Below are 23,256 nucleotides of genomic sequence, written 5' to 3' on the forward strand. Positions count from 1 at the left end.
TTATGCCTTGTGTTGAAGCGGCATAAATTTCAACTGCTGCCACTGCAACTGCAATTGCAACACGCCTGTCAACGGCAATAAAAATTCCACCCCAACATAACACAGCAGCAGCAGCAGCAGTGGGCGTTACGTCAACCGCAAATAAATTCAACAGCAGCCATTTAACTCATATATATAAGTACTATATATTTAGGGACTATGTGAAGTACTGAAACCTATATGCTAATATGGTCATTGAACCCTCCTCGGTGTGTCTGGAAACTGGCATTCATTACGAGCGTCCTACACAAAGTCTTTGCAAAACAATAGAAAAATACGTAAAAAAGCTACATTCAACAAGGCTTCACTGGAAGATACCCGCTACACACGTTTAATAAAGCCACATTGTAAAAATATACCAGTACCATATTCTAAATAAAAAAATGTATAAAATTTATACACCATATTCGAATATACCATAATATACGGCTTCAATAAAAACATACTCTAAAAATATACCATATTCTACAAAAATACGGAATTGATATACCATATTCTAAAAATATACCAAATTAATATGCCATTAAAATACTAAGTGTACCGAATGGTATATCGAAATAGTACTACATACCAAGTATACCATGGAGTATATTTTGTACTCCAGATTGTCAGCCAAAGCAAATACGATCCGATAGCAGTATACGCTTTTAAAATAATTTCTTAAACAAGTAAGAAAGCTACAGTCGAGTGGGATCTATTTTGAGATACTCGCTACCCATTTTTCATAAAACCATATTTTAAAAATATACTAAATTAATACCATATACCATATTCTAAAAATATATCGAATTAATATACTGAAAAATACTGGAATATGGTATATTAAGTATATCGATATATCACTACATTCAAAATATACCATAGAGTTCAAAATATACTAGATTTTCAGATACAGCAACTATGACCCGACTGTCGTCTTAGATGTTTACCCCTGATAAATAATATGAAGAGATACCCTTTTGCCACAAAGTTATAATACCCTTCTACCCTATGAGTAGCCGGTATAACAACCTGCAAACACGTGCTTGAAACCCTGCAAAGGTAGCACAAATTTTGATCGACTTTTAAAGAACAAATCTGCAGGCACTGCTTTCCTGCATTTAATAATTGATTTTCACATGAATATTAGCTGCAGAAGTTTGCTGCTGTTGTTTACTAAAGAGTCTTGGAAATGCAATTAACTGGCTATCTATGTTGCCTAGAGGGAGAATTTTGCTGGCAGTAATTGTAAGGTCAGTTTACAGAAATGCTCGAATAATTTCGGCTATTATTATTGCAATTAGTTAGGAAATTACTGGCCCGGCAAAGCAACTGCAGACTGCAGACTGCAGACAACTGCAAACAGTAAGCAATTGAAAATGAAATATTGAAAGGGGAAATTAACATCTGCTTAAATCAGCACTATGAACTTAATTGCCAGTCGATGCAAATGGATAGATGTTGACTGGCATTAAAATCGTTATTTATGTATTGGAAATTATGGGTCTAAGCGCAAGCAGTCAATGGCAACATTTAAGCCATAGTTTGAGCAACTTGAACTGGCAACATGCTTGTGCTTGTGCTTCTGCCCTGTGGCAAGTGAGTTGCGAAATGTAGACAAGGTTTCGAGCTGCTGCTTCGAGGCAGTTGCATGCACTCAGCTAAATGAAAACGTGCATGATGTTTCCAAATAGTTTAGAGCCATGCAACACGATGCGCACACAGAGCAGAGCGAAAGACAAGCCCGAGAAGATGCCACAACCTAAGCAGCGGCAGCAGTAGCAAGTAGCCGCAAAAGCAAAGCAGCGGCAGCAGCCGCGGCAGCTGCAAAAGTGCAAGACATGCAACGCATATAAAGCAGCGCTAGAATCTTACTTATTCATAGTCCGTGGCTGCCCCAGCGCCAGCGTCGGGACAATGCTGCAGAAGTTGCTTCAGCCTCAAGCTGCAACATCAACAAGGCAACACAAACACACACACACGCAGAGTTTGTATGTAGCATACATATGCAAGTTGCCGCTTTCTTTGCCTAATTTGATCATTTATCAAGTGTAAAATGCATGAGCTGGCAGCCAGCACCCAACCTCGACTCGACTTGCGTCTTCCCTCAGCCATGGCAGTAAATCAAAAGAGAAGCCAACGCCTCTTCTGCCTGCTGCCCGCCTGCCTGCCTGCCTCTCGCTTCACTTCTGTTGGCTGTCGACTGACAAATCTAAACAGGCATGTAATCATTTCAGCTGAGGTCTTAATACCGCAATGCTGTCACTGTCTATACTCGCAGACAGTTTGTTATAAAGGCAAATAGTGCACTGGCAGCGTGGCAGCGCGGCAACGCGGCGCATACGCAATATTTGTAATGCAAGCTTCCTTTGTTTGCCGCCTTTGGCAGCCAAAGTGAAGCTTACGCCTTTTTGCTCCACGCCATATTTAATGATGGTTTTAATTAAAATCCAGCCTTTGCACAAATGTGTCTCAAACGAACCTCAGCTGATGATGCGTAACAGGAGAAGAGACTAAGTGAACTAGAAACCCAAAACTAAAGTCATGTTAAGGCGACATTCACGTTGACTGGCGACAGTTGAGAGGTAGCCAGGTCAGCGTTAACACATTTTCAGCCACTCGAGCACTTTTACTTTGCATTTACTCTCATTTGCAGCACTTAAATGCAACAACAGCAGCAACAAGCAGCGCTTGCACCTCTCTAAACGACCCACAGCGTGTAAACATAACGTTTTTCGCTTTATAAATATTTGAACGCTTAAAAGCTGGACGACGGGATCATTCGAGACTTTGAGGAGGAGCAGAAGCTGCACCATTTGGCAGCTGCAACGCCGCCAGCTGCTTAACAAAGCAACAACGATAACCTCATATTGAGCTTATTTATAGTGAGAAAAGCGCGCGAGGCTAAATGAAAACTTGCTCTCTTTTTCTCTCTCTCTCTCTCTCTTTGTCTGTCTGCCTTCTTTTGTGTGTTTATACTCGCTACCCATTGGATGAGTATTTTGAGCTCAATTTTATATTTTGAATGAATCTTCAACGATATACTAAATACAACCATTGGCATATTTTAGTATTTTTGCAGTATATTATTTGGTATATTTTATGATTAATAGCGCACTCTTGGGTATCTCATAGTCGTGCTATGTAGCTTTCTTACTTGTTTTCTTCAACGATATACTAAATACTACCTTTGGTATATTTTAGTATTTTGCGGTATATTATTTGGTATATTTTACGAATAATACCGCACTGTTTTGGGTATCTCACAGTCGTGCTATGTAGCTATCTTACTTGTTTTCTTCAACGATATACTAAATACTACCTTTGGTATATTTTAGTATTTTGTGGTATATTAGTTGGTATATTTTACGAATAATATCGCAATGTTTTAGGTATCTCATAGTCGTGCTATGTAGCTTCCTTACTTGTTTTCACCATCTCTGCGTTCATTTTATGGGATTTTGAAGATTTCCTGCAGCTAATTTCAACTTGTTTCTGACAATTAAAAACTTGGCAGCCCAAACAGGCACGTGGCGAAACCGCAGCTGACACATTTAACCCCTTGCAGATCACATTTGCATTTGTGGAGCGCATACGTAATGGCAACAACAACACTGACAACAACAACACTGACAACACAGTGCACCGCTGGGAGCAAGAACCACAAACAGCAGCCACAGCACACAACGCAGCTAGAGTTCTCTCTCGTTATACGAATTTTGATTCTGATTCTGATTCTGACTCCGACTCTCTGATTCTGATTCCTATTTCTATTTCTACTTCTAAGCCAGATGCCGGCAGAGTTCAGCTTTTGTGTGGTGAATTTTGCATTAGTTTGCATTAGCCTTGTGCCAGTTGCGTTGCGTTGTCATTGTTGCTGCTGTTGGATAATATTGTTATTGCTCTCATAGTATTATTGTGCCCAATGTGAAATAACCTGAAGCCACAACGCAGTTGTTCTGCAACTTTTGCTCTCAGCTCTGCTCTGTTGTGTTGTGTTGTGCTCCAACTTGACATATAAATTTTCATTGCCCCCAGAGTGGAATTTTGCGGGCACCCACGCAACACAGCTGTTTCTTCCTATTATATTAAAGTAGCCACAAAACGATGAAAAATACTAGACTGACTCAGAGCACTGAGGCTCATTTATGAAGACAAAGACGGGCAGGCGCCAAATTGCAATGTAATTTATTAAGTCTGACACCTGTCAGTGGCTTGCCGTAAAGCGCTTGATGCCCGAATTGATGGCAGAGAGAAACGTAGGAAAGCGGAGACAGACCTTTTGCGGTAAAGGGACATTTGTATATATTCGAAATTCGGGGAATTTGAATTAAAGTAAAAGCGTGGCTGATTAAACATAATAGATTGTTTTTGCTATTCAATTATCAACCAAGAGAAAGAGAGAGAGGAGTACATTACGTTTCCTTCCCACACAACTCTGTCTGATATAGAATGTAAATTATAAATTGGATAGAGTCTGCAGTCAATAAAGAACAGCAGCACGTATGTGAATAAATGCGACTGATACAGTTAACGTTTGTGTAGAGAGAAGAAGCAGCGTCCTTTTGCTTTGCCGTGGCGCTTCCTCCACTCACTCGCTGGCGTGGCATGCATCCTGACGTGCCACGTATCCCGCAGCAAAAGTAAAAGACAACTGCGGCTTTTATTGTTTCCTCTGTTGACATTATCACGCTGGCGACACCTGCCGGCGTAAGTTGGCAAGCATTTTAATGTTTTGCTTTTAATGCAATGCGACAACACACACACACACACACAGACACCCAGTTTAACGTCTGCCTGAATGATTTACACACCGTTCAAAGTCAAAGTATGTGGCACATACGCTCAGTTGCCGCATTAAGATAATTAAAAGCATCCTCAACCGGCGGGAAAACCCCTTTGCGAAAAGGTTACTTAATGAAAATGCAAATTGTATTTAGATCTCGCAAACTCTTCTCTTCTCATCGCTGACTGCTTTATTAACCAAATGTTGCTGAGTAATTGGACAGACAGCAGCTGTTTTCGGTATAATATTCGACTTTAACAAGTAAGAAAGCTATGTTGAATTTTCGACTGTAAGATACCCGCTACCCATTTGGAATAATAGTAAAACAGTACGAATTTAAATTCAAAATATTCTACATTTATATACCGCAAAAACACTAAAAATATACTGAATTAATATACCACAATATACTAAGAATATACCAAAGTACAAAGTTATAATACCCTTCTACCCTATGATGAATATACCGCAAAAATACTGATAACATACCAAATTAATATACCACACAAATACAAAAAATATACCAAAGTACAAAGTTATAATACCCTTCTACCCTATGATGAATATACCGCAAAAATACTAATAACATACCAAATAAATATATCACGCAAATACTAAAAATATACCAAAGTAAAAAGTTGTAATACCCTTTTACCCTAAGATTAGAGGGTAGAACCAGTAGCATATTAAATCGAAAATAAGTCATTAATTCGCTTTCATTATTTTGCTTGATTTAATCCAAGCTTTAAATGGAAACTCACTGTCATCGATTTAGGACACAACCAGCTGTTGCATTGGATATTTAATAAGAGAAAGTCTGTCGTTAAATCGAACACACAATTGTCATTTATTGTTGTAGCAGGCTTTCATTTGATGCGTCCATTAAAAGCACATCAATCGCTGCGAAATTTGAGTATGATTGGAAGCGCGTTGCAAGTATTCAATTAATTAACTTTTTAAATATTGCAGAGATTTGAGCTGCCATTTCATACGATTGCGTTTGCGAATGCTGACAGTGACATTTTAAACGGTTCGGTTAACTGTTTTCATTTAGTGAGCGATTACGCGACTTACTCAATTATCCACATTACTCATCGCTAGTGCAAAACGTTGAATAAAAAATGATGGCTGCATGAAGCCATCATCTATGCAACCTACAACAACTATGCTACAACAAAAAAATGTGAGAAAAGTAACCAAATTGCGCACTACAATTTGATTACCAAGAATGACAGCTGCCATTTGGTCCAGCAAACGAAATTGTCCAGCCGTTTCATTGGCAGTCAAAGGAGTCACGGGGGAAAGGAGAATGAGGTGGAAGATACTCATCAAGTTGGGGCAATGCAAACGCAGCCGTTTTATGAGTATCGTTTATTTGGTGCATGCAACTCTGCTGCTGACGAATTGACGAACTGCATCATCCCAGTTGCCAGTCGCTAGTTGCCAGTTGTTTCACTTTGCCCTGTTGTTACCCGGTTTCAGTTGCAGTTCGGGTTTCGTTTTCTGTTTCTTTTTCGCAGCGCTAACAGAAAAAAAGCTGCGAAAAAAATAAGCGTCATAACTATTTTTTATGCAACGCTTTTGCGGTCGCCCTTAACGCTGATTTATGAGTGTTAAGTTAATTTGGGCTGCCAGGCGCGGATGCATCTCCCATTGCAGCAACGAACTCCAAACCCAAACCCAACCTCAACCCCAACCTGAATCAACTCCAACAACTGCTGCTTCACATTTTCGGAATGCTGTTCATGTGGCACATGCATGTTTGAGAGGCAACTTCATGCACTCACTCTCACACACACACAGTCAGTGCAAAAAGCATGCACACACCTATTCTGCCGACACACAAAAAGGTTGCAGGCAACTCTCGTCCCTCCACCCGAAATGCACTTTGAGTTATAGTCAAAATATAAAACGCACAGTTTCATTTATAGTGCATGCATCTGAGGTGAATCAAAATATATGGCCTTTCCAACACCATTTTCCCACTTCCAAAAAAAAAAGAAAAGAGTTTCGGGTATAGCTAATTGCACTTGCAAAACTCTCTGCAATTAGCAAAGACATTGCTTTCTATTATACTCCCTTCACTCACATTTATTCATATTTATAAAGAATATTTGTGTGAGGATAAGAAAACTTTGAAAGAAACTGATAGGTGTAATAAAACATCCCAAAAACAAGCCAATTGTTGAAAATTAATACTTATGAAGATATATTAAGCAAATACCCTTCGACCTAAGGGGAGGAGAGAACACTTTTATATTTTTTACCAAAGCCTTTTTTCCTTAATTTTTCCTTCTAAATATGTATAGACAATTATTTTTCAGAAACTATAATTTTTGCATTAATAAATTATTTACAAATTATATTTGGGTGAGGAAAAAGTTCAGCAAATCCGAAACCTTAACTTGCCTTTTTATTCCCGATATTAGGATTTTTACCCAGTTCCTACCCAAAACAGAAATGAAATTTCTGTTAACATATCTCTGTAAAGGATATCCCAAAGTAAAGTACATTATCAGCAGGCTAGAGGGCGCCACTATCTAAATTTATATCCTGCGAGTTTTTCAAGTAAATTCAGAAATTCATAACAGAGGGCGAAAATTGCGACATGCGCAGTTCATAGAAAAGTGAGGGAGACAAGGCAGGTGAAATAAATATACTCTGAAATTGTGCGAAAGAGATAAAAGGTGTGCTAAAGATAGAGACAGAACTATGACTTGAGCGCCAGTATTCAAAATTAATTAAATCCAACTTGGCCACATACCAAAAATGGTTAAGAGCTGACTCATCTAGGGAACACACCAACAAATAATTAACCTCTGGTGCCAAAACAAATTAAGGTAAATCAAAGATAAGTGAAATCTAACATGCAGAGATAACAGGCAAAGCTTTATTGTCACTCTCTCGAACAGAGAGCGAGAGTTGTAGACTGATTGTTGAACCATCGCTTATCAAACTCAAGTGGTAAATGATAAGATTGCCATTAGGTTGAGCACATAAACAGTAGTTAAAAAGTTAGTAGACCATCGGATATCGCCATGAACGGACGTAGTTAAATATGAAGACTGCTCAAGTTTTCGTCGCTTTGTTCATGCTTCTTTTGTGCACGCGGTCAATGCAATCGGAAAATATCCTAGGAATATTCTCGTACACTTTTAGTACCCCCTACAAAGTGGTTAAACCGTATTTCGAAGCCCTAGTACACAACGGACATAATGTAACTATTATCTCATCGAAAGAACTTCTACCGGACATCGAGAACGTGCGACACATTCGCATTGCAGCTCTTGATTTGCTCATAGAACGTAAGTCAAGAAAATGTCCCCAAATGAAAGGGGAGATTATTCACGCTACGCGAACAATCAAAGCACGTAAAGTTCATATCAGTAAAATGAGTACATATTTATCTTATCGATTTTGTTTTCAAATGTACTCAGAATTGATCAAAAGTGTTTAAGATACACTAATTATAGCTAGAATTAGTATTTAACGTTTCACTTACTTGCAGATGCCTTGTCATTTGATTATTCAGAATGGACAAACAGCAAATGGAAAGAATCCGTAATGTCCTCCATATTTTATTACAATGTGTCGCACTGTATTCTCAGCGACTCAGGAGTGCAATCGTTGCTACATGATAAATCCGAGCACTTCGACATGATCGTTTTGGAGCCAACGTACTCCGATGCGCTTATTGGATTCGCAGAGCATTTTAATGCCTCCCTCGTTGGTTTGTCGACATTTGGCTCTTCTTGGTTAACTGATTATTTAGCTGGTAACTCGGCGCCAAGTGTTTATAGACCCGTGCAGCCAGTGGGATTTTCTCTTGGTAATTCGCTGCTGGATAAGTGGAATAATTGGATTTACATAGCCGAGGAATGGATGATCGAAAGATTTGTTGTTTTACCTGGCCAGCTGAAGCTATTCACGCACTTCTTTCAACTTCCATCGTCACGTTTATTAGAGCGGCGCACATCTTACTCACTGATGATGATTAATACGCACTTTAGCCTCGGTCGGGTTCGCTCCAATGTACCCAACGTTATCGAGGTGGCGGGAATACATATGGCAGAGCCTAGTGAACCACTCGAGCCAGAGTTACTAGACTTTGTGAATGGAGCGGAGCACGGCGTCATTTACTTTTCCATGGGAATGGAGATTCTAACCAGATGGTTGCCCAAGAGTATAGAACAAAAGTTGCTAGAGACTTTCTCAAAACTGAAGCAGCGAGTCGTGTGGAAGCACGAAGAGCACACGATGCTCAATAAGTCGGATAACATCTACTTGAGTCCCATGGCATCACAGCGTCAACTTTTGGAGCACCCGAATATAAAGCTTTTCATCACACATGGTGGACTGCTAAGCACCATCGAGGCAATATACTCGGGAGTGCCGATGTTGGGCTTGCCCATCTATTACGATCAGTTCGACAATGTGGAAAAAATGGTGAAGGTAGGCGTAGCTCGGAAACTGAATATCAACACTTTCACAGAGGAGCAGATGATGAATAATGTCAGAGAACTGCTCCAAAATCCCATTTATGCTCTCAAGGCAAAGGAGATGTCCAAGCGCTTCCGGGATCAGCCAACAAGTCCCATTGAGACCGCCATCTGGTGGACAGCATACGTACTAAGGCACAAGGGAGCACCCCACATGCGAATGACGGATCAGGACATGGCATTTGTACCTTATTATAAACTCAACATACTCTCGATACTCTTCGGTCGTATTGCGTTCTCTACAATCCTCGTCCTCTTCATCTGCGTGATTGTTGTGAAGTTTATCTTGAAAGAGTTTCTAAGAATCACTGAAGAACCTTCGGTGTTATACACATCTATTTAAAGAAAGAGGCAGAGAGAATTAATATCGTTAGTCATACTTGCAATGTGATTCTGTAATTATTATCCATTTATCCATAATCGTAATCTCATTTAGCATTTAAAAATTATTTTAAGTATAATAAACTTGATTAGCGTACAGCAATAACAAAGTTTTCTAAAAATTGTAGCTCTATCTTAATTTATATTCTGCAGGTTTTAGGCGCCAGTATTTAACTTGGGAATAGCAAAACATTGTTAAGAGCTGACTAACCAACAGCGTCAAAACAAAACAATGAAAAAGGTTTGTCAGTGATAAGCGAAACCCCATTAACAAAGATAAGGGGCAATTTGTACTACAACCAAATTGACATGACTTCTCATTCTAGACAAAACTTTATTGACACTCATTCGCGAATAAAATTTGAAGAGAGAACGAATTTGATTGCTTTATCAATAGCAGTGGGTAAATGATAAGATTGCCATTAGACTGAGCATGCACCGTAGTTAAAGAGTTAGTTGACCATCGGATATTGCCATGAATGGACGTAGTGCAATATGAAGATAGCTCGAGTTGTCGTCGCACTGTTCGCGATTTTCCTGTGCACGCGCTCAACACAATCGGAAAATATTTTAGGAATATTCTGGTATACTTTTAGTACCCCCTACAAAGTGGTTAAACCGTATATTCAAGTCCTAGTAAACAACGGACATAATGTAACTATCATCTCATCGGTAGATTTACTACCAGACATCGAGAACGTGCGCCACATTCGTGTTGCAGCTATAGATCAAGTTAGAGAACGTAAGTCTAGAAGAAGCCCCCAAATTAAAGAGAATGTTATTCTTAGAATCAAAATACGATACGCGTGTATAGACGGCAATTTATGCTCGTAAAGTTCGTATCAGTAAAATGAGCACTAACTTATCTTATCAATATTGCTTTCAAGTGATACTGGAAATATTGAATTGTACTCTGAATTGCTTGAGTCTTTCTTCGAGACGAAAATTATAGCTACAGTTATTTTACTTACTTGCAGTTGTATTGACCTTTGATTATACAGAGTGGTCAGCCAGCAAATGGAAGGAATCTTTAGTAGCCTCCAGCTTTCATTACAACATGTCACACGGCATTCTCAGCGACTTAGGAGTGCAGTCGCTGCTACATAATAAATCCGAGCACTTCGACATGATCGTCCTGGAACCAACGCATTCAGACGCTCTCATCGGCTTCGCAGAGCATTTTAATGCTTCCCTAGTTGGTTTGTCAACGTTTGGTTCCTCATGGTTGATTGATCATATGGCTGGAAACTCGGCGCCAAGTGTTTACAGACCCGTACAACCAAAGGGATATTCTCATGGTGATTCACTTTTGGATAAATGGAACAATTGGAATTACATAGCCGAGGAATGGATGATCGACAGATGGGTTATTTTACCTGGACAGGTTGAACTTTTTACACAGTACTTTCAATTTCCACCGTCACGTTTATTTGAGCGACGAACAAGCTATTCCCTGATATTGATCAATCAGCACTTTAGCCTCGGTCGCGTTCGGTCCAATGTGCCCAATGTTATCGAGGTGGCCGGTTTACATATGGCAGAGCCTAGTGAACCGCTCGAGCCAGAGTTGCTAGAGTTTATGAATGGGGCGGAGCACGGAGTCATTTACTTTTCCATGGGCATGGAGATTATGAACAGATGGCTCCCTAAGAACATGGAACAAAAGATGCTGCAGACCTTTGCACAGCTGAAGCAGCGAGTCGTGTGGAAGCACGAAGAGCACACGTTAGTCAATAAGTCGGATAACATCTACTTGAGTCCCATGGCATCGCAGCGTCAGCTCTTGGAGCACCCGAACATAAAGTTGTTCATTACACATGGCGGTCTGTTAAGCACTATCGAGGCAATATACTCGGGAGTGCCGATGTTGGGCTTGCCCATCTATTTCGATCAGTTCGATAATGTGGAGCGCGTGCTGAAGACAGGTTTAGCTCGTAAACTCGATATTAACACTTTGACAGAGAAGCAGCTCATGAATAATATCAAGGAACTGCTCCAAAATCCCACTTATGCTCTCAAGGCAAAGGAGATGTCCAGACGCTTTCGCGACCAGCCAACAAGTCCCATTGAGAGCGCCATCTGGTGGACAGAATACGTACTAAGGCACAAGGGAGCTCCTCACATGCGAATGACGGATCAGGACATGGCCTTTGTGCCCTATTATAAACTTAACATATTCTCGATACTTTTCGGACGTATTGCGTTCTCTGCAATCCTCGTCGTCCTTATCTGCGTCATTGTTGTTAATTTTATGTTAAACAAGTTTCTGAGAATCGCTGAAGAGCCTTCGATGTTTTACACATCTATTTGAAGAAAAGAAGAGAGAGGTAATCGTTAGTCATACAAGTAATGTGATAGTTCACAACTGGAATTGTTACTATTCCGATATCCATGCCCAGTAAAAATCGTAATCTCATTTAGACATTAAAAACTTCTTTAAGTATAATGGATACCAAAAATCTAGCTTTGAAATTATTATCTTTTACATAAGTATGTTTACTGTGGACAGAAACTTTTAATGCATTTCTAGCAGGAATAAAACTATATGCAAATACATAAGCCAAAGTTATAATTTATAACTGAAATAAAACAATTATTCACTTCTTTATGGACGGGTCTATATTAATTCATATTCTATTTGGGAATAGCAAAATATTGTTATGAGATGAGCCGGCAGCATCAAAACAAAACAATGAAAAAGCTTTGCTGGTGATAAGCGCAACCCCGAAACAAAGGTAAGAAAAAATTTGTATCACAACCAAATTGAAATAATTTCTCATTTCAGACAAAACTTTATTGACTCTCAAATAAAATTTGAAAAGAGAGCGAATTTTATTATTTTACCTACTGTTATCAATAGCAATGGGTAAATGATAAGATTACTATAAGGCTGAGCATGCAGCGTAATTAAAAAGTTAGTTGACCATCGGGTATTGCCATGAATGGACGTAGTGCAATATGAAAACTGCTCGAGTTGCCATCGCTTTATTCGCGATTTTCCTGTGCACGCGTCGAACACAATCGGAAAATATTCTAGGAATATTCTCATATACTTTTAGTACCCCATACAAAGTGGTTAAACCCTATATCCAATCTCTAGTAAACAACGGACACAACGTAACAATAATCTCATCGATAAATTTTCTACCGGACATCGAGAACGTTCGGCACATTCGTGTTGCAGCTTTAGATCGCTTCATAGAACGTAAGTCAAGAAATTGTACCCAACTTAAAGGAATGAGTATTCACGCTACACGAGCAATCGAAGCACGTGGTGTTCATATCAGTGAAATGAGTACATATTTGTCTTATCGATTTTGTTGTAAAATTGTACTCAACATTGCTCAAAAGTGTTAAAAAAAAACACTAATTATAGCTACAAATAACACTTAATGAGTTACTTACTTGCAGATACCTTGTCCTTTGATTATATAGAATGGTCAAACAGCAAATGGAAAGAATCCGTAATGTTCTCCAGCTTTTGTTACAACAGTTCGCACAGCATTCTCAGCGACTCAGGAGTGCAATCCTTGTTACAAGATAAATCCGAGCACTTTGACATGATCGTTTTGGAGCCAACGAACTCCGATGCGCTTATTGGGTTCGCTGATCATTTTAATGCCTCCCTCGTTGGTTTGTCGACGTATGGTTCTTCTTGGTTGACTGATCATCTAGCTGGAAACTCGGCGCCAAGTATCTATAGACCCATACAGCCAATGGGCTATTCTCATAGTGATTCACTGATGGATAGGTGGAACAATTGGTTTTATATAGCCGAGGAATGGATGATCGACAGACTAATTATTTTACCTGGACAGCTGAAGCTGTTCACACACTTCTTTCAACTTCCATCATCGCGTTTTTTCGAGCGACGCACAAGCTATTCTTTAATGATAATCAATCAGCACTTTAGTCTAAGTCGTGTTCGGTCCAATGTGCCCAATATTATCGAGGTGGCTGGTTTACATATGGCAGAACCCAGTGAGCCACTTGAGCCAGAATTGCTGGACTTTGTGAATGGAGCGGAGCACGGTGTTATTTACTTCTCCATGGGCATGGAGATTCTTAACAAATTTCTCCCGAAGAACATGGAAGAAAAGATGCTGCAGACCTTCGCACAGCTGAAGCAGCGAGTTGTGTGGAAGCACGAAAAGCTCACAATGCTCAATAAGTCGGATAACATCTATTTAAGTCCCATGACATCACAGCGTCAGCTCCTGGAGCATCCGAACATGAAGCTTTTCATCACACATGGCGGACTGTTGAGCACTATCGAGTCAGTGTACTCGGGAGTGCCGATGTTGGGCTTGCCTATCTATTTCGATCAGTTCGACAATGTGGAATGCATGGTAAAGATGGGGTTAGCTCGTAAACTGGATATCAATACTCTCACAGAGGAGCAGCTGATGAATAATATCCAGGAACTGCTGCAGAATCCCATATATGCTCTCAAGGCGAAGGAAATGTCCAAGCGCTTTCGCGATCAGCCAACAAGTCCCATTGAGACAGCCATCTGGTGGACAGAGTATGTACTAAGGCACAAGGGAGCTCCTCACATGCGAATGAGGGATCAGGACATGGCATTTTTTCCTTATTATAAACTCAACATATTCTCGATACTCTTCTGTCGTATTGGGTTTTCTGCAATCCTTGTTCTCCTCATCTGCGTCATTGTTGGGAACTTTATCTTGAAGGAGTTTCTGAGAATCGCTGAGGAGCCTCCGTTGTTGTTTTACACATCTATATAAAGAAAGAGAGTTCATATCGTTAGTAATAAGTGTAATGTGATTCGGTAATTGCTACCATTCTGCTATCCACGACCAGTAAAAATTGTAATCTCATTTAATAATTAAAAACTCCTTTAAGTATAATAAACTTGATCGCCATACAACGAAACCAAAGTATTCAAAAAAATGTTAGCTCTATCTTAATTTAAATTCTGCGGGTTTTAACCGCCAGCATTGAACTTGGTAATAGCAAAACATTGTTGCAGCGTCAAAACAAAACAATGAGAGTAAATTTGCTTTGAAATTTGAAAAAGAAGAGAGAACGAGAGTGAGAGTTGAATTTTTGAACTTAGCTTATCATTTGCAGGTAAGTGATAAGATTACCAAAAGGTGCGACATAAAGTGTAGTGCTAGAATTAGTTGACCGTCGGATATCGTCATGAGCGGGTGTTGAACAACATGAAAATAGCTAAAATTCTCGTTGCTTTATTGACGCTTGTAATATGCAAGCGTTCAACACAAGCGGAAAATATTCTAGGAATATTCTCATACACTTTTAGTACCCCCTATAAAGTGGTTATACCTTATATCAAAGCCCTCGTACACAACGGACATAATGTGACAATTATCTCATCAATAAGTTTTCTACCAGACATCGATAATGTGCGCCACATTCGTGTTGGAGCTCTAGATCGGCTCAGAGAAAGTAAGTCTAGACACCCCAAGTTTAGTAGAAAATTCCTCTTAAAACCAACATAATAGAGCGTTTATAAACGGTAATTAAAGCTTGTAAAATTCGTATCAGTAAAGCAAACTTATCTTATCGATATTGTTTTTATACGATACTGGAAATACTAAATTGTACTCCGTATCAATCGGGTATGTCTTAGAGAGGTTAATTATTGCCACAATTATTTTACTTACTTACAGTTGTCCTGACGTTTGATCATTCAGAGTGGTCTAACAGCAAGTGGAAGGAATCTTTGGTATCCTGCAAATTTCATTACAACATGTCGCACGCCATTCTTAGCGATTCGGGAGTGCAATCGTTGCTACAAGATAAATCCGAGCACTTCGACATGATCGTCGTAGAGCCAACGCATACAGATGCTCTCATCGGCTTCGCAGTGCACTTTAATGCTTCTCTGGTTGGTTTGTCGACTTTTGGATTCTCTTGGTTGACCGATCATCTAGCTGGTAACTCGGCGCCAAGTGTTTACAAGCCCGTTAAGCCATTGGGCTATTCTTATGGAAATTCGCTGTTGGATAAATGGAACAATTGGATTTACATAGCCGAGGAATGGATGATCGATAGATTGCTTATTTTACCTGGCCAGGTTGAACTTTTTACACAGTTCTTTCATCTTCCATCATCACTTTTATTAGAGCGACGCACATCTTACTCACTTATGATGATTAATACGCACTTTAGCCTCGGTCGTGTTCGGTCCAATGTGCCCAACGTTATCGAGGTGGCCGGTTTACATATGGCAGAGCCCAGTGAACCGCTCGAACCAGAGTTACTAGACTTTGTGAATGGAGCGGAGCACGGCGTAATTTACTTTTCCATGGGCATGGAGATTCTTACAGCATGGTTGCCCAAAACCATGAAACAAAAGATGCTCCAGACATTCTCACAGCTAAAGCAGCGAGTCGTGTGGAAGCACGATGTGCACACAATGCCTAATAAGTCGGATAACGTCTACTTGACTTCCTTAGCACCTCAACGTCAGCTGTTGGAACATCCAAACATGAAGCTCTTCATCACAAACGGCGGTCTCCTTAGCACCATCGAATCAATATACTCGGGAGTTCCCATGTTGGGCATGCCCATCTATTTTGATCAGTTTGATAATGTAGAACGTATGGTGAAGGTAGGCATAGCTCGTAAGCTGGATATTAACAATCCCACAGAGGAGCAGTTGATGAGTAATATCAAAGAACTGCTAGAGAATCCAATTTACACGCTCAAAGCCAAGGAGATGTCCAAGCGCTTCCGGGATCAGCCAACAAGTCCCATTGAGAGCGCCATCTGGTGGACAGAATACGTACTAAGGCATAAGGGAGCTCCCCACATGCGAATGACGGATCAGGACATGGCCTTTGTGCCTTATTATAAACTCAACATATTCTCGGTACTCTTCAGTCGCATTGCGTTCTCTGCGTTCGTTGTCCTCCTCGTCTGCATTATTGTTGTGAACTTCCTTTTAAAGGAGTTTCAAAGAAATGCTGAGACGCCTTCGGTGTTATACCCATCTAATTAAAAAATAAAAGAGTGAGTTAATAGTTAGAAGCATAGGTAATGTTATGTTTCTATTCCGATGTCTCGGCACTCATTATGTATGTTAAGCAACGTAATCTCCTTAAGAAATAATTATCATCAATATGTAAAGTATGCTCATTATAAAAATAAAAGAGAAGATATATACATTCTAATATTTCATTCTCAATTTAACTTTGGGAAAAGCAAAACTTTGTTTAAAAAATTAGTAACCAACGATGTCAAGGCAAAACTAGACAAAGTAATGCAGCGAGTTATTCGTTTATTAAATAAAAAAAGAGTTGGCCATTGATAGGTAAAATTCCTTAAATAAATTTAAGGAGAAATGTTTTCTAAAACAAATTGTACTGATGGTTTATGTGCTGCAATTTTATTGACACTCATTCGCGAATAAACTCGAAGAGAGAGCGCGAATTGTAGATTGATTGATGTACTTTTGCTTATCAATTAGTGGTGGTAAATGATAAGATTACCATTAAATTGAGCACGCAATGTGGTTCCACAGTTAGTTGACCGTCGGATATTGCCATTAGCGGGCGCAGTGCAATATGAAAACAGCTAAAATTCTCGTTGCTTTGTTCACGCTTGTCCTGTGCACGCGTTCAACAGAATCGGCAAATGTTCTGGCAATATTCGCGTACTCTTTTAGTACGCCTTACACAGTGGTTAAACCGTATATTAAAGCCCTAGTAAACAACGGACACAATGTGACTGTTATCTCATCGAAACAACTTCTAGCGGACATCGAGAACGTGCGACACATTCGTGTGGCAGCTATAGATCAGGTCATAGAATGTAAGTCTCAAATAACTTTTCAATAAAAACGAAGGTTATTCTCAGTGGGTAGTTTTCTTTAAATACATAAATTGATCTTTTCAATCACGAAAAACAGCTTAGCCGAAAAGGTTGCTCAGAGTCATGTTTTTAACTTTCTGCTTTGAGGACTTCTTTTTTATTTTACAAAACAAAAAATTAATAAATTTCTTAAAAGGTGTCAAGTAAATAGCTTGATGACTTTATTGTTGAACTGGCGATTTAAGCAAATCGAAATTTGATTTTCGCAGCGAATTTTCCGAACTCGAGCCACTGTGCAGCTATTTACTATAAGCTCGTAAAGTTCATATCAGTAAACAGACCATAAACCTGTCTTATCGCTATTTCAAATATATGAATTGCTCGAAAAAACATTATAGACGTATTTATACCTAAAAATAAAAATAAAAAATTGTTGCTTACTTACAGATGTCATGAACATTGATTTTTCAGAGTGTTTATACAGCAAATGGAAAGAATCGTTGGTATCCTCCAGTTTCTATTACAACGTTTCGATCGGAATTCTCAGCGATTCAAGAGTGCAATCGCTGCTACACGATAAATCCGAAAAGTTTGACATGATCGTCTTGGAGCCAACGCACTCAGAAGCTTTTATTGGCTTCGCAGAGCACTTTGATGCCTCCTTGGTTGGATTGTCCACGTTTGGTTCCTCTTGGTTGACCGATCATTTAGCTGGAAACTCGGCACCAAGTGTCTATAGACCCGTGCAGCCAATCGGCTATTCTCATGGAGATTCTCTGGTAGATAAATGGAACAATTGGATTTACATAGCCGAGGAATGGTTAATCGATCGATTGCTTATATTACCTGGACAACTGGAACTGTTCACACGATACTTTCAACTGCCATCGTCGCGTTTATTTGAGCGACGCACAAGCTATTCCCTGATGTTGATCAATCAGCACTTTAGTCTCGGTCGCGTTCGCTCCAATGTGCCCAACGTTATCGAGGTGGCCGGCATACATATGGCTGAGCCCAGTGAGCCACTTGAGCCAGAGTTACTTGACTTTGTGAATGGTGCGGAGCACGGCGTCATTTACTTTTCCATGGGCATGAAGATTCTTAGCAGATGGCTCCCGAAGAACATTGAACAAAAGATGCTGCAGACTTTCTCAAAACTGAAGCAGCGAGTCGTGTGGAAGTACGAAGAGAACACGATGCTTAATAAGTCAGAAAACATCTACTTGAGTCACAATGTACCTCAACGTCAGCTGCTGGAACATGCCAACGTGAAGCTCTTCATCACAAACGGCGGTCTTCTGAGCACCATCGAGGCAGCATACTCGGGAGTTCCCATGCTGGGTTTGCCCATCTATTTCGATCAGTTCGACAATGTGGAACGAATGGTGAAGGTGGGCGTAGCCCGTAAGTTGGATATCAACACTCTGACAGAGGAGCAGTTGATGATTAATATTAAGGAATTGCTCCAAAATCCTATTTATGCTCAGAAGGCAAATGAGATGTCCAAACGCTTTCGCGATCAACCAACGTCTCCACTGGAGGCAGCCATGTGGTGGACGGAGTACGTACTAAGGCACAAAGGAGCTCCTCACATGCGAATGGCAGAAGATGATATTTCCTTTGCGCCGTACTATAAACTCAATATATTCTCGGTCCTTCTTGCTCGCATTGCGTTTTCGGCATTTGTTGTTGTCCTAGCTTGTGCTTTTGTTGTACATTTCATCTGGAAGAAGCTTTGGCGCCTTTTGAAGCCTTTGGCGTTTTATACATCTATTTGAAGAGAAAAAGTGAAAGTCAGTTGTGATAGTTCATAGTTGAAATTATTATCATTCCGATTCGAAATGCAATCTCAATTAATTAGTGAGTGACATATGTGTATATACGATTATAGTTTTTACATCATTTATATATAAACATGTTATTAATCATTTTCTTAAAGTTTCCATTAATAAAGTGTTTGTAAATTATGTATAGTAAATCATTCTAACATAAACTTTGGAATAAGCAAAACATTGTTAGGAGTTGACTAACCTGCAGCGTCAAAGCAAAACAATGAAAAGCGAATTTTAAAAGGTTTGCCGTTGATAAACGAAATCCCATAAACAAAGATAATGGATAATGTGTTCTACAACCATTTGAAGTGATGGCTCACCTCAGACACTAGAAATTTTATCGACACTCATTCGCGAATAAACTCGAAGAGAGCGCAAGAGTTGTAGTTTGATTGTTGTACCTTTGCTTATCAATTGCAAGTGGTAAATGATAAGATTGCCACTTGACTGAGCTCGCAGCGTAGTTAAAAAGTTAGTTGACCATCGGATATCGCAATGAACAGACGTAGTTTAACATGAAGACTGCTCAAGTTTTCGTCGCTTTGTTCACGCTTGTTTTGTACACGCGGTCAACGCAATCGGAAAATATTCTAGGAATATTTTCATACACTTTTGGTACTCCCTACAAAGTGGTTAAACCGTATTTCGAAGCTCTAGTACACAACGGACATAATGTAACTATCATCTCATCGAAAGAACTTCTACCGGACATTGAGAACGTACGCCACATTCGCGTTGCTGGTCTAGATCGGATCATAGAACGTAAGTCTACAAGATACTTCCAAATTAAGGGGAATGTTATTCTTAGACGCAACAACCCAACTCGTGTACAGACGGCAATTAATGCTCGTAAAGTTCATATCAGTAAAACGAGCACAAGCTTGTCTTATCGATATTGAAAATATTGAATTGTACTCATAATTGCACGAGTGTACATTAGAGACGCCTTTTATAGCTACATTAATATTATATTATTTGGCTTACTTGCAGACGTCATGAACTTTGATTATTCAGATTGCTTGTACAGCAAATGGAAGGAATCTTTAGTAGCCTCCAGCTTTCATTACAACATGTCACACGCCATTCTCAGTGACTCAGGAGTGCAATCGTTGCTACAAGATAAATCCGAGCATTTCGACATGATTGTCGTAGAGCCAACGTATTCCGATGCGCTTATTGGATTCGCAGAGCACTTTAGTGCCTCCCTCGTTGGTTTGTCGACATTTGGTTCTTCTTGGCTAACTGATCATCTGGCTGGAAACTCGGCGCCAAGTATTTACAGACCTATACAACCAATGGGCTATTCTCAAGGTGATTCGCTGTTGGATAAATGGAACAATTGGATTTACATATCCGAGGAATGGTTGATCGATAGATTGCTTATTTTACCTGGACAACTGGAACTGTTCACACGATACTTTCAACTTCCAACGTCGCGTTTACTTGAGCGACGCACAAGTTATTCTCTGATGATGATCAATCAGCACTTTAGTCTCGGTCGTGTTCGCTCCAATGTGCCCAATGTTATCGAGGTGGCGGGAATGCATATGGCTGAACCCAGTGAACCGCTCGAGCCGGAGTTGCTGGACTTTGTTAATGGGGCGGAGCACGGCGTCATTTACTTTTCCATGGGCATGGAGATTCTGAACAGATGGCTGCCCAAAAATATGGAACAAAAGATGATGCAGACCTTTGCACAGCTGAAGCAGCGAGTTGTGTGGAAGCACGAAGAGCACACGATGGTCAACAAGTCGGATAACGTCTTCTTGAGTCCCATGGCTTCGCAGCGTCAGCTGCTGGATCACCCGAACATGAAGCTCTTTATCACACATGGCGGACTGTTGAGCACCACTGAGGCAGCACACTCAGGAGTGCCTATGTTGGCCTTGCCCATATATTTCGATCAATTCGACAATGTGGAGCGCATGCTAAAGATGGGTGTGGCTCGTAAACTGGATATTAACACTTTAACAGTGGAACTGCTGACGAATAACATCAAAGAACTTCTGCAGAATCCCATATATGCTCTTAAGGCCAAGGAGCTGTCGACGCGTTTTCGCGACCAACCAACGACAGCCCTCGAGAGAGCCATCTGGTGGACAGAATATGTACTAAGGCATAAGGGAGCTCCGCATATGCGAATGACGGATCACGACATGGCCTTTGTGCCTTACTATAAACTCAACATATTGTCGATACTCTTTGGTCGTATTGCGTTCTCCGGATTAGTTGTTCTCTTCGCCTGCATATTTGCTATAAACTTCTTTTTGAAAGAGTTTCAAAAAATTGCCGAGGCGCCATCGGTGTTTTACACATCTATATGAAGAGAAAGAGTGAGACTCTGCTTACCGTTAACCGTTAAACGCACAAGTTAATATGATAGTTCATTGTTGTAATTGTTACCGATCTCTATGCACTCATTATGCCCAGCTAGAAACGCAATCTCTTTTAATATTATTATATATATTAATAGCTAATAACACTTATATGTATGTAAATTTTGGCCCTTTGTTTAACTTTTTTAAATTCACTTTTCACTTTTCGCGTAATTTTGCACTTGAAAAAAAACTTAAGCATGGCCAACTTCACGCGAGAGCAAATATTGCGCGTGACCAACTTTACGCGAGAGTAAATATTGCGCGTGGCCAACTTCACGCGAGAACAGAAATTGCGCGCAGCTAACTTCACGCGAGACCGCGAAAATGCGCATAGCCAAGTTTACGCTTAAAACCTGCTCAGCTGTTATGCTCGCAGCAAAGACACAAACCTCGTCATTAGCGCCATCTACATGTTGTGTTAGGCGCAAAGCGCATTTGAAACTTGCTGTAGGCGATTAATGGTAAACTTGATTAGCGACTGATGGCATTCAATAAAAAGGCGTTAAGTTAAAGATATATATGAGAAATAAAATGGGCATAAAGAATAAATGCTTAATGCTAGGTTAAGTGGGTTGCAGTTGTCATATCACGTTGTGCAGTGTATAATTAAATTCGTATTGCACTTGCAATTAAAGAGTTTTGCAGTTAATTGAGAATGTAAATTTGTAAACTGGAATGACGTCAGTTGGAGTGTGTTGACTCTAGAGATGACCCTGAATATGGCATGCAACGGGACAACGCGTTTCCTCCTTCCATTCTGTCAGTTGCCACGTCAACGCTGCTCTTAATAATCTCTGTCAGCTTATCTACAAAGATTATTTTATGCGAAGCGAGTTTTTGTCGTTTTGTTGTTGACAATTTAGTTTTTGGTGGCTTTCGAAAGCGAAATTCTTGTTTGGCCAAGCGATGCGTGTGTCGAGTACTCGCATTATACTCGAATATTATTCAGTTGTAATTCACGGCGAATGCGAGTATAAACAATATTTGTATAGAACAATATGGTGACACACTTTCCACTCGAGAAGAGCAAACAGACTTTTGCTGCGCTGCATGCACAAAACTCAAATAAATGGTAAATACCGAACTATTCATGAATATGAAATATGAATAACGAAAAGTATGTGTGCTATTTAGGCAATTGCAGACGCGATATCTCTAGAGAGAGAGGGAGAGAATGAGAGAGAGAGAGAGAGAGAGAGAGAGAGAGAGAGAGAGAGAGAGAGAGAGAGAGAGAGATAGAGATAGAGATAGAGATAGAGATAGAGATAGAGATAGAGATAGAGATAGAGATAGAGATAGAGATAGAGATAGAGATAGAGATAGAGATAGAGATAGAGATAGAGATAGAGATAGAGATAGAGATAGAGATAGAGATAGAGATAGAGATAGAGATAGAGATAGAGATAGAGATAGAGATAGAGATAGAGATAGAGATAGAGATAGAGATAGAGATAGAGATAGAGATAGAGATAGAGATAGAGATAGAGATAGAGATAGAGATAGAGATAGAGATAGAGATAGAGATAGAGATAGAGATAGAGATAGAGATAGAGATAGAG

The 23,256-nt window shown here is 39.9% G+C and overlaps 7 protein-coding genes across 7 annotated transcripts in view; 6 read left to right on the top strand and 1 right to left on the bottom strand.

The window, feature by feature from the left end:
- LOC117573791 (uncharacterized) overlaps positions 1–8,471 on the bottom strand; it is a 46,935-nt gene extending 38,464 nt beyond the window's left edge. Inside the window, exon 1 of the mRNA XM_034257198.2 lies at positions 8,307–8,471. The gene's annotated coding sequence lies outside the window, so the exon portion shown is untranslated. The remainder of the gene's footprint in view (positions 1–8,306) is intronic.
- Positions 7,836–9,646, top strand: LOC117574476 (UDP-glycosyltransferase UGT4-like). Its single transcript, XM_034258314.2, has 2 exons — positions 7,836–8,109; positions 8,313–9,646. The coding sequence occupies exons 1-2, from the start codon at positions 7,863–7,865 to the stop codon at positions 9,644–9,646; spliced, it is 1,581 nt and encodes a 526-aa protein (XP_034114205.2). The 5' UTR covers positions 7,836–7,862.
- Positions 9,647–10,765: 1,119 nt separating this feature from the next.
- Positions 10,766–12,269, top strand: LOC117573789 (UDP-glycosyltransferase UGT5-like). Its single transcript, XM_034257196.2, has one exon. It carries the CDS (start codon positions 10,811–10,813, stop codon positions 11,993–11,995), a length of 1,185 nt encoding a protein of 394 aa, XP_034113087.2. The 5' UTR covers positions 10,766–10,810; the 3' UTR covers positions 11,996–12,269.
- Positions 12,270–12,612: 343 nt separating this feature from the next.
- On the top strand, positions 12,613–14,575 carry LOC117573786 (UDP-glycosyltransferase UGT4-like). The gene is made up of 2 exons (XM_034257192.2): positions 12,613–12,889; positions 13,096–14,575. The coding sequence occupies exons 1-2, from the start codon at positions 12,643–12,645 to the stop codon at positions 14,430–14,432; spliced, it is 1,584 nt and encodes a 527-aa protein (XP_034113083.1). The 5' UTR covers positions 12,613–12,642; the 3' UTR covers positions 14,433–14,575.
- Positions 14,576–14,847: 272 nt separating this feature from the next.
- Positions 14,848–16,831, top strand: LOC117573787 (UDP-glycosyltransferase UGT4-like). Its single transcript, XM_034257193.2, has 2 exons — positions 14,848–15,117; positions 15,342–16,831. Exons 1-2 carry the CDS (start codon positions 14,871–14,873, stop codon positions 16,673–16,675), a joined length of 1,581 nt encoding a protein of 526 aa, XP_034113084.1. The 5' UTR covers positions 14,848–14,870; the 3' UTR covers positions 16,676–16,831.
- A 382-nt stretch (positions 16,832–17,213) lies between these two features.
- Positions 17,214–19,220, top strand: LOC117573790 (UDP-glucosyltransferase 2-like; the record flags this gene model as incomplete). The annotated part of the gene is made up of 2 exons (XM_034257197.2): positions 17,214–17,487; positions 17,935–19,220. Coding segments are annotated over exons 1-2 (1,533 nt in total), but the record flags the coding sequence as incomplete, so codon positions are not given.
- A 587-nt stretch (positions 19,221–19,807) lies between these two features.
- Positions 19,808–21,801, top strand: LOC117573788 (UDP-glycosyltransferase UGT4-like). The gene is made up of 2 exons (XM_034257195.2): positions 19,808–20,081; positions 20,310–21,801. Exons 1-2 carry the CDS (start codon positions 19,835–19,837, stop codon positions 21,641–21,643), a joined length of 1,581 nt encoding a protein of 526 aa, XP_034113086.1. The 5' UTR covers positions 19,808–19,834; the 3' UTR covers positions 21,644–21,801.
- The last annotated feature ends 1,455 nt before the right edge of the window (positions 21,802–23,256 follow it).

The sequence above is a fragment of the Drosophila albomicans genome, chromosome 2R, assembly GCF_009650485.2.
Source record: "Drosophila albomicans strain 15112-1751.03 chromosome 2R, ASM965048v2, whole genome shotgun sequence".
Lineage (NCBI taxonomy): Eukaryota > Metazoa > Arthropoda > Insecta > Diptera > Drosophilidae > Drosophila > Drosophila albomicans.

Excerpts from the sequence above, each read along its gene's own strand:
- LOC117574476 (XM_034258314.2), top strand. The coding sequence starts at position 7,863 with ATGAAGACTGCTCAAGTTTTCGTCGCTTTGTTCATGCTTCTTTTGTGC. Across the intron at positions 8,110-8,312 it reads TCTTGATTTGCTCATAGAAC|ATGCCTTGTCATTTGATTAT; the intron begins GTAAGTCAAGAA and ends ACTTACTTGCAG.
- LOC117573789 (XM_034257196.2), top strand. The coding sequence starts at position 10,811 with ATGATCGTCCTGGAACCAACGCATTCAGACGCTCTCATCGGCTTCGCA.
- LOC117573786 (XM_034257192.2), top strand. The coding sequence starts at position 12,643 with ATGAAAACTGCTCGAGTTGCCATCGCTTTATTCGCGATTTTCCTGTGC. Across the intron at positions 12,890-13,095 it reads TTTAGATCGCTTCATAGAAC|ATACCTTGTCCTTTGATTAT; the intron begins GTAAGTCAAGAA and ends ACTTACTTGCAG.
- LOC117573787 (XM_034257193.2), top strand. The coding sequence starts at position 14,871 with ATGAAAATAGCTAAAATTCTCGTTGCTTTATTGACGCTTGTAATATGC. Across the intron at positions 15,118-15,341 it reads TCTAGATCGGCTCAGAGAAA|TTGTCCTGACGTTTGATCAT; the intron begins GTAAGTCTAGAC and ends ACTTACTTACAG.
- LOC117573788 (XM_034257195.2), top strand. The coding sequence starts at position 19,835 with ATGAAGACTGCTCAAGTTTTCGTCGCTTTGTTCACGCTTGTTTTGTAC. Across the intron at positions 20,082-20,309 it reads TCTAGATCGGATCATAGAAC|ACGTCATGAACTTTGATTAT; the intron begins GTAAGTCTACAA and ends GCTTACTTGCAG.